Source organism: Cavia porcellus, unplaced genomic scaffold, assembly GCF_034190915.1.
Source record: "Cavia porcellus strain 051 isolate PalLab524CR breed Dunkin Hartley unplaced genomic scaffold, mCavPor4.1 scaffold_5, whole genome shotgun sequence".
Taxonomy (NCBI): Eukaryota; Metazoa; Chordata; class Mammalia; order Rodentia; family Caviidae; genus Cavia; species Cavia porcellus.
The window spans coordinates 79732631-79752159 of NW_026947488.1; the positions used below are offsets into that span (position 1 = coordinate 79732631).

A 19529-nucleotide genomic window follows, 5' to 3' on the forward strand; every position below is an offset into this window, starting at 1 on the left:
TTTAAAAAAACCACAGAACAAAACAAACCAAAAAAACTAAAACCAGTGTTCACACTCACAAAAAGAAGCCGAAAACAATTTTTAAAAAAACCAAGCAAACAACAACAAATAAAAGCAGAAAAAAAGAGAGAAAGAAAAAGAAATTTTCTGAAAAAGAAATTTCTTTGTGATTTCAAGCCTGTGGATCTGCAGCGTTGTGGTGGTTTCCAATGCGAGGCACTAATGTCTCTGCTAAGACTGGTAGGCAAAGGATCAGAGCCCAGGGCTGTGCTGGATAGTCCCACCAAGCCACTGAATCCACTGATCCATTATCCATTAATATCCACTGAAATTCAGGTTGAACCTGACCTCTGGGCATGGGAGTGGGGCCTGAGTCATTTAGCTTATAATACTCTGGTTGTCTCTGGCCAGCCTGACTGCAGTTCCTTGATCATGGGCATCTTCCTTTTTTGTCCCTCATCCAGTCACTGTGGGAGTTTAACACGGGCAGCCCTGAGGTGAAGTGCACCCTGGCTCAGTGGACCCCTCCCTAAAACAGCATCCAAGTAGGCACACACTTTCCAGGGAACACGGTCGGCAGACACCTGAACTGGAGTCGCTGACCAGCTGCTGCAGTGTACAGCACTCACTGCTCTGTTGGTCCCACTGGACTTTTCTTCCTGAAGGCCCTGGAAGTCTTTCCTTTCACTGTGTCTCTGTAGAGTCCATCTTCCTTTCTTTTGCCATGAGGCAGGATCTGGAAAGAAAGTGCAGATTGTCCCCTCCTAATATATTGTGTTGTAGGCCCCAGTGTTCTCTTCAGATCCTTCTTGGGTCCCAGGGATCCACTTCCCTCCTTCTTTTCCTCCCCTAGGTTGTTATTTTCCAGGGTCAGGAGAGGCTGACTTGCTGCTGTTTACCGATCTGCCATCTTCCCAGAAGTTCATAGTCTTTTCAAAATAGAAGCGAGTGTGTTTATAGAGTGTATTACCTACTTCCGCCTTTTGTAAACCTTCTCTGTGCTTTGGAGCATCTCATTTTGATACAGAAAGTTTTTCATACCTGCTGGCTACAGATGTGCACGTTTCAGGCAGTCTCAGGGAGAATTTTTGGGGTCATCTTGTCAGGTGATGACCAGATTATGGTAATAATCCAGATTATTACCTTAGCAACAAATAGGCTTAATCTGAAGGCAATATTTTGTTTTTTATAGAAGATAGCTCTATTTGCTGTTTTGTGAAGAAAGAATCTATTAAACTAAATTTTAGAAAGCATTAGTTTTTCAAAGAGGGTTACATGGGGTGGTTAATAGGCAGACATCCACCGGTTAGAGTGAAAAAAAAGAAAGAAAAGTCTTGAGCAAAAGGGCTTGTTTTGACATTTCTAGTCTATTTGATTAGAGCCAAGGGATGTTCTTTTCTCTTAGCTTCTCTAAATTCAGATATTTACATTTGTTACATAAGATAATTACTCAGTGTTCCTAGAATATAGTAGTTTATTGCTTACTCAACATGTATTTAATAGTTACTGATTGAGCACATCCAAGTTCAACTGTAAGGAGACAGAATTAAGGGTGAGTTGTACCTAACCATGTTTGGGATTTATCAAACAAACAGAACAAAGGAAACGGGCATGTGTGCAAGTGATTAAGAAATCCAAGCTGAGTAATGGAATACCTGTGAACCAGTAGACAGGAGGGGTTTACGGGGGTAAGTAATTCGGTAGGGCTTAGTATTAGAGCCGATAGTTTGGAAAGACAGGACGCATGGTGTGTTTGACCCCGAGATTACAGAGAGGTTGTGGTTGGTGGTGGGACGGAGTCTGAGGTATGATAGTGGGTGGGTGGTTAGGGGAGGGCAGAGGAGAAGACCATTGCGGGAGGGTGAAGTCAGGAAACTTGAGAGGTCGAGTAATGGAAGGATCCTCTGCTTAGAAGTGTACCAAAAGAGGTGAGGGAGGATGAGGAATGTTTCAGGGATGGGAGACATCTGTGATTCTGAGATAGAAACACATCACTCAGACTTCAGGTCCAAGAACTTTTTGGAGGAGGAAGTATCATCATATGGAAGAAGGGAGAAAGCCTTCAGGGGTCCAGTGTCCTAGAGAGAGCCAAGGTTCTGTTTAGAAGACACTTACTGATTAGAAGGAACCTGGAGGATTCAAAGAAAAGGCTGATGATTTAGAAGATTACTGGGTTCCCTAAAGGAAGGGCACTCCCACAGGACATGCTGAGAGGTATTCAGGTACCAGTTTAAAAAGTGTGGCCAGATTAGGCAGAGAAAGGGATAAGTGTCTAGGGGAGGCATCAGCACGGCCCATGTGTATTAGGCCAGCTACTCAGGAGGCTGAGGCAGGCGTATTGCAGATTTCAAGCCAGGCTGGGCAACGCAGTGGGAACCTGACCAAAAATTAAAAAAATAAAGAACTGGGGTTGTAACTTGGTGGTAGAAGGCCCTTCGGTTTGATCGCCAGTATCCTCCACTGCACACACACACACACCACTCAAGAGTCTAGGGCAGTGATGGCGAACCTTTTAGAGATAAGTGGCCAAACTGCAACCCAAAACCCACTTACTCATTGCAAAGTGCCAGCACTGCAGTTAAACCTGAATACTGAGGTTTTAGTTTAGCAAAAACATTAACATCTTTTATTTTAAAAGAAAAACAAAACAGGTTAGCTCCACTAGTCCAGGGGAGTGAAGGGGCCCTGGCAGCAGCAGATGAAGGCATGGCAGAATTATCACGTGCCGTTTCTGAAACAGGTAGTGAGGCTCTGAGTGTGGGAGAGACAGATGGGGCGGGCCACAGCAGACCTCAGAGGGGCTCTTCTCTCCTCTTCTGGCGCTTGTTGGAGCTGGGGGGAATCCTTGTTCTGCAGAGTATGGGTAGGTTTGCAATTCCTTCCTTGGTCTGTGGGTGAGTGAGTGGAGCTGGGAGGCGCATACCACTGAGCATTAGCAGGAGGCATGCAAGTGTCATTTGGTATGACAGTTCCAGGACCAGGTCAAATGAATTAGAGGGCTTCATATTTTTAAATATTGGTTTAACTTGAGATTCAATGTAGTACATTATACCAGTAAGAGTGATTAATAGTGTTCATTAGGAAAAGTTACCTTGATCCACAATCAGTAGATACAATTCAGGTTCCATTTGATACTGGAAAATGGATCATTCTCTCTCTCTTTTTCCTGCTCATTCTTCCAGCATGTGACTTGCAAGCTAATCATGTTACAGTTTTATCTACTGAATAATTGACATACTCTTTCCTTTTTCTTCATAGTGAGGAAAGTTACAACGTCAATGATTATTCCTTAAGAGATCAGCTCTTGGTGGAATCTTGTGACAGTGAAGAGCTTAATTCTTCTCCAGGGAAGAACAGTTCCACAATGCTTTATTCAAGACAGAGCTCTGCCTGTTACCTCTTTACTCTGACAGTCCTGAATAACCATGCGAATGAGAAAGTGGAAATGCTGCTTGGAGCGGAGACACAGTGAGTATGTGGAGGGAAAGGGTCTCAGAACACCAGCTCTCCCTCCGCATCGCCCAGCTGCCCTGTGTCTACAGACTCTAGAAATAGTGGCTAGCATTTTGTTGTTGTTGAGTACTAAGCATGGCATCTGGGTGCCACAAACAGATGCTGTTCTTTGCATTGTGATCCTCGACATCTCAAGAAATGGTTGTGGTTATTTTTTGCACCATGGTGCCCCGATGGATGCACTGTCCATCAGTTAGTGTGGTTTTTTTGTTTTAACAGAGTGGTTTAAAATCATTTTATGGTTTTTGACAAAATATGAATCATCAGCCTCAGTGGGCTGTGACTCAGGTGGTGGTTTGACTCCAGGGCATAAGTTGTCTTAGCTAATGGGATTGAGGTTATTTCTCAGTCACCTGGTCTCAGATAGAAAGCCCAGAGATTACAGAATGAGATATACTGTGTTAGATCTATGGCCATACCACCCTGAACGTGCCCGATCTCGTCTGATCTCAGAAGCTAAGCAGGGTCAGGCCTGGTTAGTACTTGGATGGGAAATATACTGTGTTAGGTAAACCCACTGACAATCCCCACCAGAGCAATTACTGCCGGCCATTCTCACACTGTAGTGAGTGAAGGGTGCTTAGTTTTTAGGTGCACCCTAGTGATTCCGTGCATTCAGAGATTGCCGACCCATTTATTTGTTTGAGAAGTGGAAACCAGAACTTGTGGTATCCAGCCCAGGAAGGCACTGTGTTAGTTCAGAGAGTGGAGACGTGAAAGGAAAGAACTTTCCCTGATTTTTGCCCTCTCAGGTTCTGTCTTCTACCCTTCATCTGCCAAGTCTCTCATGAAGGAAGCATTAAAATGGATCGGCCACTGGAGAATAGCAACCATTGGGCTGTAGCAAAATCTTAGAGAAAAAACTGGATATGGTAGCACTCTGGGAGGCTGAAGCTGGAGGATCACAAATGTGAGCCCCACCTGGCAGCTTAGTGATGCACAGAGATCTTGGCTCAAAATAAAATAATAATAATAAAAAGAAAAAACATGGCTAGGCCCACCTGGAGGGACCTCAGGTCGGCATGGGTGCTGTTTTGAGCAGGAGCCGGCTGGGCCTGGGCAGCTGAACTGTGCTGGCTCCCGCCGCCGCAGCATTGGACAGAGGATGGGTGCGGTGAAGAGGACTGTGTCTGAGCCAAGGACCGTCCAGACATGGCAGGACAGAGGATGTGCGGGCACTGGGGGCCAGGACAGCATGGACCATGGTGCTGAAACGGCTTAACAAAGAATTTAGTGATTTGGCCTGTGACCCTCCAGCACAGTGTCACAGGCCCAGTTGGGGATGAGGTTTTTCCAGACAGCCACAGTCACTGGATCTGATGACAGCCCAAGGCAAGGTGGTGTATACTTCCTGACAGTTCCTTTTCCTGCGGACTGCCTCTTCAGACCACCTAAGGCTCATTTACAACAAGAATGTATCATTCACATATTAACAGGAATGGCAGCACTGGTCTCGGCATACTAAGGTCACAGTGGCCTCCTGCTTTTAACTAGCTCTAAAGTTCTTTGGTCCATTGGCTCACTGCTATGTGATCCAAACCCAGATGACCCCCAAGTGCCAGAGATTGCACGGACCTATAAAACAGACCAGTACAACAGAATCTCCCTAGAATGGACTCAGAAGTATGCCATGTGGTGCTTACAGTCAGAATGACCTGCTTTATAGCTGGAATAAAGTTTAAATTAAAAAAAAAAAAAACAGGGCTAGGCATGTAGTTCAGTGGGAAGGCCCTAGATTTACTCCCCTATACTGTAAAATCAACAAACAAGCAATTAGTTAAGGTAAAATAAAAATCTTCGATAAAATACCCAAAGAGACACCCCTGGTTTTGTTGTTTGTTTTTTTGCTGATGATGTTGTTTGCTCTGGGGATTGAATGCAGGACCTTCACACCTAGCGACATCTCCGCCCCGTTTTATTTTGAAATATGGCTAAGTCACAAATTGCCAGGGCTGGGCTCAAGCCTTCAATCCTCCTACATCAGCTTCTCAGAGTGTTGCGCTTACAGGCCTGTGCCACCGTGCCCAGGAAGACATCTCCGCTTTTAAGAGTGTTTTAACAATATCCCTGGGTTATTAGAGAGTGATATAAGAAAAATGTGAAAATTACCAAGCATCCAGATAAAATATCACACAGTCACGTAGCACAAGTTCTTGGCACCCGAAGTTCCCAAGGCTGGAGGAAGCTAAGGACAGGTTGATAAAGAGGCATAGAATAGTCCAGATGACCATGAAGGAGTAAATAAGAAAATGAGCATCATCCTAATGTGTTTGTCTGTAAAACAAAGAAGTCTTTTACTAGAGTTCCGGAGTTGTCCTGAGATCCTTGCAAGCCTCCCCAGCGTGCCCCTGGGTTTGCTGCGGGGAGGAGGGATAGGCGGGTGCTGCCCTGCCAGGCTGTGAGGTGACCAGTGTGCCACATGGGCAGGGCTGGGCCTCGGAGGAAGACATTGTTTTCCACTCTGAAAGTGATTTAATGCCCTTGGCCAGTAAAGACAGAACTAGGCTTCTTTTGTTTGAGGGAACCTCTTTTAAAAATGAAATTAATACATCTGAGCTTTGGATTTTTTAAAATAATAAATACCCATTGTACTTTAAACATGTCTTATGTCTGCAATACATGAAGTTTACGTTCGTTTGGGAGGACTAGTACATACGTGTGACATATCTCAGTCACTTTCCATCCTCTTTCTTCCTCTCCCTTCCATTCTCCTCCCTCTTTCCCATTTTCTCCCTACTCCAAAAAGTCTGACTTATTTTACCCTTAATTTATTTATAATTAGGTTTCTCAGATGAAAGAAATCATGCAATATTTAACTTTCTGTGTCTTTGGATTTTATATGACTTTAAGGATAGAAGACCTAACCGCTTTGGACATTAGTACTTACCCAGACAAACTAGCGATTTCTGAGAAACCGGAGGCTCCCTTCTCATATATTTAGTAATGGTGAAAGTTTTCTTGGTTTTCTCTTATGTTTTCCTTTTGTCTCTGTTTACAAGGATTGTTCTTTTTTCAGGCCTAGCTAACATAGCAGCAGAGTTTTTCCTGTCTCATTCATAATTTATGAAATCTCTATCACTTGTTTCTTAAACTGTTCCAAGGAAGCGAATATGTCCAGTTCTTTTATGACAAGGCTAGCTCCTTTCCTGAGACATTCTGTAGCGTGTCTTACTCTCGTCTTTTGATCTTGCCATGGACTGAAAGGCTGTTCATTTCCTTAGTCAGACATATTCTCAGAATCTTTATTTATATCACCCATAAGCCCATGGGTCTGATTCATATTTGTAGCTCTTTAATTAATACCAAGGGAACATTCCAGAGGGTGCAGAGGAGTAGAGGGCTCCTTTGAGCACAGAAGGAGTGACTCTGTTTTTTTCTTCCTCCCCCTTCTGTCCTCAATTACAGTTGAGAAACAAATAAATGGAAATGCTTATGAGACAGAAAATAGCATTGATGTTGAAAGAAAATACATTATAATTAAGCTGTGCTTTCCTTGAAAAAAAACGATTGGCTGTTCAAAATCCTAGCAAATTGTACAATCAATATCTGTTGGTCAGTTCTGGGATACCTGGTTTTAAATGGTTTTGTGTGTGTGCGTGTGCTGGGATTCAAACTCAGGGTCTTGCACATGCCAAGCAGGCACTTGTGCTGCTGAGCTATATCCCTGGGCTCTTTTATCTTTTTAGCTGACACATAAAAACATAAACTTTGTACCTATTGAGGTATTGTATAATTTTTGATACGTGCATAATGTTTAAATCAGTCATAAATGTTATCTGCTCAAATACTTTTATCTTTTCAAAAAAATTTATCTTTTTATTGTTTAATTAATTAATTAATTAATTATTGTCTTTTTGAGACAAAGTCTCACTACACAGTTTTATAGCGGCTTTGAGCTCACTTTGTAGCCTAGGCTGGTCTTGAACTTGCCACAATCCTACTGCCCGTCTCCTGAGTGCTGGGATTGCAGGCGTGTGCTCTTTTTTAAGCTATTTGTCTTTTCTTCACAGTGTGAGTTGTCCATTTTTGAGCAGTTTGGATCTGTAAAGAACATGTTCCTCCCAAGATTTGTGAAATACATGGATTAGTATGTGTTTTTTTGGATTTTCTCTCTTTTATGTCTTATTTGATTGATGTGATCCATTGACAGTCTATTGAAGAAACAGGGGCCAGTGTTCCCACTCTGACTTTGAGTAATTGCAGACCTCCAGACCAGTCACATTTACTCTTTGGGTACCAGTTCTTTCACCTAAAAAAGAATGGGATTCATACATAAATATTTACTTTCTTTGAAAAATTGTGCCAGTAGGGAAGGAAGCTACCTGAAAACAATACAGAGTGCAAAAGCAGTTGTAGGGTGGGGGCAATGGATTGGCACAGGACACTTCAGCTTCTTTTCGCATGGGAAGAACAGATCAGTGACTATGATTAAGTAAAGAATGCAGGAATGCTCACCAACAGGAAGTAGCATCTGGGTGAGCCAGGCACTGGCCAGCTCTGGAATGTGAAAAAGGGATCCAGAGTGTTCCCTCTGAGCTGAAGGATGAGTGGAGGCCAGGCAAGCAAATGAATGTCTGAGTTTCTCCAGAATCAGTGGTTCTGTATTATCCTGCTGAAGGGATGAATAGCTTTCTCTCTGACATTTGAAAATGTCTCATTTAGGCAGCAAAATGTTTTGTGACCCCAACTCTATGATACATATTTATTAGAAAAGTAAAACTAATTAATTAATTAAATAGTCCAACTCATTTTTCCTCTGATGTGAAGTGAGACTCACAGAGGTGGGGAGCTTTGCCTGAAGGCACACAGGAAGTGAGTTGTTGCCAAAGCTAGAACCAGCTGGAACCTGAAGGGCCTGACAGTCTAGTGTTCTTTCTAGTAAGAGATTGTAGTCTTCCAGAGAAGCTACCAGCCAGGGGCCTCTTCCACCCCCACACCAAGATCCGCCTTCCTGAGCATCTCATCCTTAGCTGGCCTCCCACAGCTGGAACCATTCCTTTCTTCTCTTCAGAAATGCAGCTTGTCTGAAACCGGTCCTTTCCACTACCTGCTGCTTTCCCTGACATTTCCTGACCTGGCTGTGGCGCCATTTTGATGCTCTCTCTGGCTGAACAGACGCCGCCTCTCCCAGGGCTTCCTGCGCAGGAGTCTTTTGCATCTCTCCATCAGCCATGGGCTCTTACCTCTGCAACACCCTAACAGCCTCCGCACCCTTCTTTTCCTGTCAGTCCTGCTGTCTCCTTGTCCCCAGTGGGCTTGATTAGCATTCTTATCCTTTGAGAGTGGAGGTTTGTACACAGCAGGTCCCCAGTAAATACTTTCGTGATTGAGCCCCAAAGTAAATAATTAGCTTTTCTATACCAAGTCAAAGTGAAGTGGTAGCTGCATATAAAGAAATACTACTCTTTGTTCATTGCCTTTGTTTTTTTTTTGTTTGTTTGTTTGTTTGTTTTCTTTTTTTTTTTTTTTTTTTTTTTTGGTCTTTTTCCTTTTTATCGGTACCAGGGATCGAACTCACGACTGCCTACTTGCAAGGTAGGCGCTTATGCCACTGAGCTAAACCCCCAGCCCCTGTTTTTTTTTTTTTTTGTTGTTTTCATATCGAGGATTGAACTCATGACCTTGCACTTGCCAGGCAAGCACTTGTGCCTGCTGAGCTAAACGAGCAGCTCAGTTCCCCTCTTCTTGCTACTGGAACTACTTTTCCCCAAATCTCATCATCCCCTTTCTTGTCTCTGTCTCTGTCTCCTTTCCTCTCTCTCCTTTTTTTTGTTACTGGGCATTGACCAATGGCCATTTTCACTAAGCCTCCCCCCTCAGCCCTTTGTTTTTAAAAGACAAGACCTTGTTTTTAGGTGTAGCAGTGCATTTCTGTAATCCCATCACTTAGGAGAATGAGACAGGAGGACTGCTGCAAGTTGGAGACCAGCCTGGGTGACAGAGTTAGTTCAAGGCCAGCCTGAACTATATAGTGAGAGCCTCTCTTAAAAGCTAAAAGAATAAAGAAAAGAAAGAAAGAAAGAAAAAGATAGGGTTTTTGTAAGTTGTTTACTTGCCTAGACTGAACCTGAACTTCCAACCCTCCTGCCTCAGCCTCAGGGTTACAGACAGGTGCCTTCACACCAAATTCCACTTGTTTTCCAACTTTTGCTATTAAGAATATTTTAAAACAATTTGTAGGTTGTGCATCCATGCCCTGTATACTGGGTTATGTTTGCTTGCCTGTTACAGATTTTTAAGTCATTGTACTGCCTGGGGCACAATAGTCTGTAAGAAATACAGAGAAAAAGACAAAGGAGGAATGTTTTACTACTGTCCTGTCTTTTCCCTCTGGGCTTTGCAAGAGGAATGCAGGAGCGGAGAGCTCCCTTTTGTCTGGCTTCATTAAAATGACGCACAGACAGTTGCAGCTGGCACAGGCAGCCCTGTGGCAAGAGATGTTCTTAGTTTCCTGCATTTATAGAAGGACTTGACCGTCATTGGAGTCTGCTGTACACAGTGATGAGGTGTCCAGGATGTGTGCAGTGATGAACACAAACTTCTTTAGCCGTTGTAGAGGAGAGAATTAACTTTAGCCACACTCACAGATTCTCCTTTAAGTGTCTTTCATAGACAGTGAGGAGCCTAATGAATTTGGTGGTGCCCTGGGCCCTCCAGACACCCAGTTGCTGGGCGTCCCCACAGAGGGGCATTGTCTGCAGGGAGTCGTTGTGCTATTCCTGCTTCTGTCAGTGATTTAATTAACAACAGGAAATAAATGGGTTGGAATAAAATTGTAAATCCTATCTCAGATGCAATCATACTCTTCCGTCCTTTTGAGAAAAATCACAGTACAGAGAAGACAGTTTCTATGGAAAAATGTGTTTATCTCAGGTTGTAGTATTTTTTCCCTTGTTGAATCTTGAATCTAAGTCCAAGCAGTATTTGATTTGTGTGATCCTCACCACTGACCAGCCAAGTAGAAGGGAGTGACGTGTATCTTTTATCTGTAAGCACTTTTAATCAGCTATCAACAGATAATTGACCCAATTCAGGTTAACATAAAGATTTCAGACCAGGCTTTAGGTCTCAAGAGCTATTTGGTGCTATAAACATTTTAACGGCATATCATGAGTTCTAAATTTTAGAATTCTTTTTAGTGGACCAAGAATATTATTGTGCTTAGGTGAGAATTTTTACATTAGGTAAATGGAGCTAGAATGCAGCTTTAGGAGGTTTTGTGTCACAGCATTCACAATGACTTTTTTTTAACCCTGTGGATTTTCTTTCTTAGATCAGTGTGTGAAACCAGACTAGTTTTACACTGAATGAGTAAAGGAATGGATGAAAACACCATCTTCTCAGTCTTTTTTTGGGGATATGATTTGTTTATTTATTTATTTTTGTCAGAAGCCATGGGTATGGAAGTTTCTGAAACAAGCCCAGAGTCTCCTGGCTAATAAGAAGGAACACAGGTAGCTAAGTAGTTCGGTCTGAGGGAGGACAGAAGGGAGGTTGAAGAGCCACTAAGGTTTCTCCCACTGAGAAATCAGGAGCAGCCTGCCCGTGGTGACATCTGTTGTTTCGAAACTCACTTCCCACTGTCTCGGTCCAGGTTTGGTTTTCCTCGTAGTTGTCTGGTATCCAGGGAGAAGCTGACTCTGTATCTTTGAGTGCTAAGTAATTAAGTTTGCTGTTTGCTTATTGATCAGTAAGATGAGAGGCAGGATGAGGTACCAGCAGCTGACTCCTGCTTCTCACAGAGAACTGGGGAGGGGCTGCACCCACAGATACTTAAGAGACCCTTCTTAAGGAAGTCTTCCTTCTCCCTCTACTGTAGGGGAGTCAATGTAGAATGTTCTGTCTCAGAACACTTCAAGCTATATTGGAGTTTGTGACCGTTCTCCCCTTTGTTTTGAGAGCTGTGAGGAGCATGGAACCTTATTTTATTCCCTTTGCAACCCAACCTAGCACAGGGCTTGTGCACCCTGTGAGTGCTGGTTGAAAAAGGAACAGTCATCAGCTGAACCTTGGAAGTTGATGTGTGGGAAGTACTGATTTATGTGAGTGCACTTTCTTGTCTTGTCACTTTGGGAAAAGGGAAGAGGCTGACCTCAGTGTGAGGTAGGTTCCAAGTTCATCTTTATTGTTTTATAATATCCCTGGACAAAACAGATGTCAGTGACTGAATGATGTATTTGATAACTAAATTTGCTAATGGGGATGCCCATGCCCTGGCTTTTCTTGTTCTTAGACTTCTGTCTTCAGTGAATGAGTGAGTCTCCTCCCCGCTCTGGAGATGCTTTAGGCTTTGTGGTAGGAGGGAGCTGCTTGGCGGGGCTCCTAGAAGCCCCAGGGGAAGTCGTGAGGTTTGACAGCTTCTAAGAGGGGGTGGGATTGACTCAATTGAAGCTGTTTGGAGAAGCTCCTCCTTTCGGCAAGGGTAACAAGGAGTGTCTTGTTCTGTCCTCTGGAGTCCCTGCAAGGGGCCGCTGTGTCTAAGGGATGCCATTAGCATCCAGGCAGCATGCCACAGGAATGAAAGATTTCATCTGGATTGCCAGTAACTGTGGCAGAGTGAAACTGGCCACGCCAACCAGAGACAGGCTCGCTTAGGAAGCTGTCTGTGTGTCTGGCTTCAGATTGCTCCAGAGGCTCCGGGAAGGCAAAGATGCCGTGGTGATCCCAGGGTGATCCCAACTTGCTCTGGTATAGCACACAGAGACACAAATGAATCATGTTGATTCCCCTGGGGGAGCAACTCCTGTCTGTGAAATATTATTTCGTTTTAATTTTGGAAATTCTAGTTGAGCCTGAATATAATACAGATCATACCCCAACAAAAAGGAACCAGAGATTAAAGTATTTGCCTGGGGATTGTTTTAAAGGAAGTTGTACTTTACTCTTGCCTCCTAAAAGCACTGTAAAGCACTTGGCCTGGTACTGGAGAGAGACAGAGTTTTTAAAAGTAGGACAGTGTCATCAGTTTCTGTATAAAATTGTGCCTGTCACTACTTGACACACCAGCTTGACAGGGCCAAGCCTTGTTTTAAGCAGGTTTGTTTCAGAATAGAGTTTCCACCTAAATGCCTTTCTTCTTTGTTTTATAAGCACCTACTAGGGGACAGACACCACTTCCTTGGTCACACACTGTCTGCGAGTAGGAATTTGCCTCTCCAGATCTGCTTTTAAAAATGGCAATGTTTTCTTTCCAAGTTTGTTGTAAAGATTAGAAGAGATGATACTTGTAAGTTACTTGGCATCATATCTAGCACATAGGGACTTCTTACAGTTTTTTAGAATAAGACCTAATTCCTGAGCAGCCAGGGTTTATGGTTTGGGAGGAGAAGCAGACAGGTGAATGCAGATTAGGATTCAGTGTGTGTTAAGTGCTGTGATTGGTTTGTTAGCAGAGGTTTACTAAGACCTCGTGTTCCATGTCAGACCGTGCATGGAGATAATGCAGTGAATCACACAGATCAGGTGACTGAATTCATGAGACTTTCCACTGACCAGCCATCAGACAGAGCTGTGCACAGGCGTTCCGTTCCTCAGGGACAGGATAGTCTAACCAGGATAAGAACGGAAGTGTAGGTGTACTTGGAGGAACGGAGGCCTGTGTTTTCAACACTCGGTGGATATACTGAGCAAAAAAAAAGCCACATGTGAAAGCGTATGTGCTGTTGAGTTCCATCTTCTAAAGTACAGAACAGGCAAGCTCAGTCTGCAGAGAAAGGACTCTGAGCTGCGGCTACCCTTGGACTGAAGCAGTTGGTTACTGACTGGCAGCATGTTACATCTGGGTGTATGTAAGTTAGCAGGACAGAGCTGTATCCACTTATGAGTACAGTGTATTTTGTTACGTTATCTCTCAGCAACAACAAAAAGCTTTAAACGGCCATATTGAGTAGGCATACTGAGTGAAAAGGGAAGCAGTTATCTAAGAGCAGACAGGCCATGATACAGCCACAGGAACAAGGAACTTTATTTTTTAAACATGTATTTTATTAAAAATTTATTTTTACTGCCTGGCAAGCACAAAGTCATGAGCTCGATCCCCAATACAAAAAAATTTTTTTTATTGGTGTATGTTTGCAGTACATAATGATTCCATCTATTCTGCAGAGTATCTCCCTGTTTCCTATTATCTATTATTATTTATACTCTAATTTATTTATACTTTGGGCTTCTCACATAAAGGAAACCACGCCAGTGTATTTAGGCTTATGTTTCTGATTTGTTTCATTTAACGTGGTTTCAAAGGTTCACCCATTTTCCTACAAATGACTCATGCTTATGCGAGCTATTATAAGAGAAAGAAAAAGTTTCAAGTATTGGGCTAACGGTGTCCTTTGGTAAGGAAGAAGGATGGTGGAGTGGAGATCGACCTTGATTTAAGTCCTTACCTAGGACTTCTGTCTCACCTTCCCATTATACTTGAGATCACGTTTTGGGAGGATTACTGGAAATAATGGATGTCAGGTGCTTGTATCTGGCCTGTATGGATTTAATGAATGCTTCTGAAGTGATTTAAGTGTGAATGTGTGTTTAAGTGTGAAAATTAATTGCAATTCTAATACTGCATTGGATCTTCAAAATACAAAACTAAGAATTATTATATTATGGAGCAGTGCTTGGTTATTTGAAACACTGGATCCTTTATCAATTATTTTATTTCATGTAATTCGAGTTTACTATTTTATTATGGAGTCTTGGGGGCTTTCCCCCTCTTTTATGGGCTGGAGTTGTAGCTGTACCAGTTTGAAGTGTTTAAGGTTTAGGAACACAGCCCAGTGGTTGAGCTTTTGCTTAGCATGAGAAGTTCCTAAATTGAATCCTTAACACTTGACACACAAAAAAGCATTTGAGAACAGTTTAAATGTAGTCAAAGAATACCAGCTTCAAAGTTGGTTGTATATAATTCACTGTCTTTTCCAAAATTGTTTGAATATATGGGAAAGAAAAGTAGTGCTTTTCCTGATTTTCTTACAAATGAAATTTACTTTCTCGAAAAGTGAAACACATCAAGCCAAGCATGGTGTAGACATCTGTAATCCCAGCAATTGGAAGGCTGAGGCAGGGCGATCACCAGCCTGGGCTACAAAGTGAATTCAAGGCCAGCCCAGCCCAAACTATATAGCAAGACTCAGTCAAGAGAGAGAGAGAGAGAGAGAGATTTAAACATCAGATTATGAGTGTGCTATATAGCCATTTGTGATTGTAATCATGAGTACTTTATGACATAACTGTTATATGAGACATCTCATCCAATCAATAACTAACCAAATTTATTTTTAATCTTTTGACATGAATAGTGCCCTGTCTGTTTTTAAATAATTCTTACGTTTGTTTTGAACACCAGTCCTTTCCCTGGTCTGGGATCTCTCTGGTGTTTCCTGGGAATGGGTTTGCACCGGGCGTCCAGCACATAGTCTGTTCGGTGTCTGAACACCTTGACTCTCTCAGCTGACTCTGCCTTTGTGTTTAGGAGCGAACGTGCCCGCTGGATCACTGCCCTCGGACACAGCAGCGGGAAGCAGCCTCCAGACCGGACCTGTAAGTTTCCTGCAGGGGCAGCCTGACCGGGGACATGGAGGCGCTGTGCCCCCTGCTGGTCGCGGCGTACACCCCACAGTCCTGGCTTCCTAAATTTCACCCCAGGTTGCCTTCCTTCTGGAAGCCTTACAACAGTGCTGCTGATCCCAGCTTTGGAAGTCCGGGGATCTCAATTCAAATCCAAGATGCCGTTCTTCTTTGTTATATAAACATAGAAAATTGTTGCTTAGCCTTCTTGAACCTATTTAATCATCTGAAAGTCAGGTACATGATTTTATATATAAAGTGGGATTATTGTGAGGATTAAGGTAAATTACATATGATGAAAGCCCTGTTTGATCTATAAAGCTCTTAAATTTTTGACTGCTGTCAGTGGAAAACTGTTGCAAATTCAAGCCTTCTTTTCATTAATAGTCTGAAAGTTTTCAACCTAAAGAAAATCACTTAATTTTCCCTTTTGACCTTTAAGTATATTTTGTTCTACCAGAGAACTATTCGGAACTATTGCAGTTCATGTTGGTGTCTTTGCCTATTCATCATCTCCTTAACGTCGATGTACTTCTGGTGATTTTAGCTACAAAGTCAACCTGAAGGATTGCAGAAGCAAAGCTAGTTATCTTGGAGCACTCAAACATCATAGCTCCTGAAGTCAAAGCCACAGTGATTGGTGTGAAATAAACTTACATTAAAAATAGTCATGTGAGTCAGCACCTAATCACTGAAGTTGTTTCATGTTCATTTTAGCATTTGGGGCAGGCAGTCTAAAACTCCTCATAAGCTTTTAATGGGTGCCTATGTTATTATTGAGCTTCATCGAAATGGCACATACGCTGCTACCTGGTGAAGTGGGCACACACTCTGGATGAGAGTTGGATGTTACTGACTTTATCATCAGCTGCACAGCCTTGGCATATCATCTACTCTCTCTTGCCTCAGTTTCTCCAGTGCATAATGGTTGCCTTCTGTGCCGGGGCATGACATGACTAATGACGCACCATCAAAAACCTTTTGGATCTGAGTTTCTGTAATTCTAACACTTGTAGCCAAACAAGAGAATTCCTAGAAAAAACCTTCTACCTCTGGAACAAGCCAGCCTTCTTCTGTCAGTGCCAGCTCCAAACCATGCAGAAGAATTGAGTTAATGAACACTGCTGCTTTGTATGAGTCTCCTACCTCCTCTGCCGCTGGAAGCTCAGTGTGTCCCCTTTCTTGCAGCCCTGACCCAGGTGGAGATCATTAGATCGTTCACTGCCAAGCAGCCAGATGAACTCTCCCTGCAGGTGGCGGATGTGGTCCTCATTTATCAGCGTGTTGGAGATGGTGAGTGGGTGTGGTTTTTTTTTTTGAGGAACTTGTGGCCAGCATTCAAAGAACCATAGACCCCAGGAGTTTTATTTTGTCATCAACACTCATATTCCATATCCTGATGCATTAATGTTTGAACTCACATGTACTGGCCCCTCAATCTAAGGCCAGCTTTACTTCTCCTTTTTTTTTTGGTACTGGGGATAGAACTTACGACCTTGCGCTTGCCAGGCAGGCACACACCACTGAGCTACATCCCTAGCCCCTTCTTCTCCATTCTCATTTCCTCTTTCCCCGGATTTCATTTCCCAAAGCAGTTCTTTTTCAGAGTCCTAAAGATGACTTAGAGAAGCGTTTTAAGGACTTTGATAGATTTGGAAACTTACCCTGCCTGACTTTGATCTTTTTGTACCTTCCTTCAGTTTTCTTATTTTTCATGCATGTCTTCATTTATCTGCACATTTACTTTTGGATAGGCATACAGTCACATGGTATTATTCAAGAGGAACCATGAAAGGTTTTCTTTCGCATTTCCCTAGTGATCTACTTGTTAATTCCAAAGGTTCTTTCTTGCTTTCAAAAGGAATTTTTTTCTGCTACCCCTACCCAAAGAATGCTCTTCCTCAGTTCAACACTAGTTCACATACTTTTAGGCTCCTTACAGCCTCCTTCTAGCCTTCTCTGCTCACCTTTGGTCACCGTGGTACCCAGTGGCACAGAGATGCTGCCTCTAAGCCATCCTGACCTCTTCCTTAGAGCCTGGTGCAGTGACACTCCACCAGATACAAAGAGCAAACTGTCTTCTTCTTTGCAGGCTGGTATGAGGGGGAACGACTTCGAGATGGAGAAAGGGGCTGGTTTCCTATGGAATGTGCCAAGGAGATAACATGTCAAGCTATAATCGACAAAAACGTGGAGAGAATGGGACGTTTGCTAGGACTTGAGACCAACGTGTAACCTCTGAGATGGCATTTTACTGCGAGATTTGCACGACAGGCTAGTGGACTGGTTGTACTGTTAACTTCATCACCATCTATTTAACTTAAAAAAAAAATAAAAACACTTGCCTTTAAGCTTGCCAAGATGTTCTGATCTCCGAAGAACAGCTAGTTAATGCACAAACTCAGTTCTTGCATGATGATCCCTTGGTGAACCTATTCTGGTCCTCAGAGCCACCCACTTCACGGACCAGGCAGTCTCAGCACCTCCTACTTTCATGGCATCCTGGCATAATTTATACATAGGGCTATGTCCTGGTTGTCTTAATGCTCACTTTGCTAAGAATATTACTATTCTCCCTTAAATATTTCTTTATATGGTTTTCCAAGTATTAGCAAAATTTTGTTTCTAAGGAGTACCAAGTTTTGTAAATATTTTTTCCTTTTTTTTTTAAACATCTGATTCTAAAGCTATGTTGAGAGTTCAGAGGCGAGCTGTCAGGTTTTCCTAAATCACTTCCCCGGAATGGGACATTGACACTTGAATTTTTGCTCCCATTTTCCTCATTAGATGGAAAGTAAGGAGCCTCCCTTTAAGGGTTTGTTTTTTTAAAATCCATCTCATTCAATATTGGTCTTAGAAAAACGTAGTTTAATAAACCTAAGCTATTTAAACACAGAATTTAGATGGCTCACATGTGTAGAAAATCCTGAACACTGGACAGGGTCCTGAATATCTTTTTTAATGTTACCAGGTGAACGGATAAGCTGATAAAATACTGACATGAGGCTGCTCCGCCTTTAATAATGCAGGATTCTTACCTGTCCCCTACTTATTTCCAAATAGGAAATGAGGTAGGACACTCTGTAACAATCTCAAGAAAGGGAAAATGCAACCTTTGAAGTTATCCAGAGGCCAATACAATAACTACTTGAAATATTTTGATCTTAATAAGAATCTGTTCTAGTTACACTTAAAATCCTTGCTTGCTGGGTTAGAAGTCTCAACTATCAGTATCTAGATAACTTTATTTCTTCCACCAGGGCAGGTTGAGATACCATGTTTAATAATAGGTCTCATAAGGGGCTGGGGATTTAGCTCAGCGGCATAAGCACCTGCCTTGTAAGCAGGCAATCATGAGTTAGATCCCAGTACCGATAAAAAGGAAAAAGACAATAATAATAATAATAATAATAATAATAATAGGTCTCATAAAGAGATATGGTTTGGAAGACGGGGAGAGGGTAAATGATTTTTACTGTATGCTCCCTCTCTGCTCTCAACGATGGCATAAAAGCTGGCACCCTCTAAAATACTGTCGCACCCTGTATCTGCTAAACAGTGATCTGGACCGTAAGGTTACAGAAACCCTATGCTTAGATAAGTGTGCCTGGCTCTCAGCTGCACACCTTACCTGGCCGTGGACTGTTTTACTCTCGGACTGCTGTCATCTACCTGAACCTCCATGGACTTCAAATGACAGCCCAGGCCCTGAGTGTTTTGGGAGACCTTAGAAAGTAGTGAGTAAGCAATAGCAACAGGCCACAGCAAGGGGCCTCCTGGTGTTTGTAAAAAGAAAGTCTGCTCCTCTTTAATAATGTCACGAATTTTCTAGAGCAGCAGCTAGGAAATTGTAATTTAATATAATGTTTTATTTACAAAGGAAGGTAAACTTGTTACTTGCAAGGCGACCATTTTGTATTATTTTTGCTAATAACTGGTTGAAGTTAGAAAAACTATATGAATCCTGTGAATTAATTTATAGTGCAAGTGTTAAACAGTTTTGGAAGTATGTGCAGTTCATAAATCAAAGCCTTAATTAGCAAGCAGATTAATACAGTTACTAAAATATTTCTGTACAGAAGTTAACACTATTCACGTTTCACATCAACCTACAGTTGTTTGTAACATATTTTCAAAGCTAGTTCCATTTCTTTGAATACTGTCTCTGAATTGTACAGTGACTTCATTAATGGAAAACAAAAATGCTGTCTTTGTTTCAATAAACTGAGTTGCTTGTACACTTTAAAAATTTTGTGACTGTATAAAGATTTTGTATATATTTGTCTCTTTGTATTGGTGTGAATTAATTACTACTTTTTGTAGAGTATGGTTTTCTGAATTTTTTGCTAAATCAAAGTTGTATTCAAACGATAATGGTAACTTAACATTTCAGGAGTTTTTTTTTTTTTTTTTCAGTACAAGGAATTGAACTCAGGACCTTTGCATGGGGCTCA

General features: G+C 42.3%; 1 protein-coding gene and 1 pseudogene across 1 annotated transcript in view; both read left to right on the forward strand.

Moving 5' to 3' along the window:
- Nucleotides 1–19324, forward strand: part of Arhgef26 (Rho guanine nucleotide exchange factor 26) — a 123315-nt gene extending 103991 nt beyond the window's left edge. Inside the window, exons 11-14 of the mRNA XM_013159884.3 lie at nt 3259–3468; nt 14981–15048; nt 16264–16368; nt 17168–19324. Coding sequence (XP_013015338.2) covers nt 3259–3468; nt 14981–15048; nt 16264–16368; nt 17168–17310 — 526 coding nt within the window. The 3' untranslated portion in view covers nt 17311–19324. The remainder of the gene's footprint in view (nt 1–3258; nt 3469–14980; nt 15049–16263; nt 16369–17167) is intronic.
- LOC134476122 (ubiquitin-conjugating enzyme E2 D3-like) lies at nt 3476–14973 on the forward strand (annotated as a pseudogene).
- Nucleotides 19325–19529: the final 205 nt, after the last annotated feature.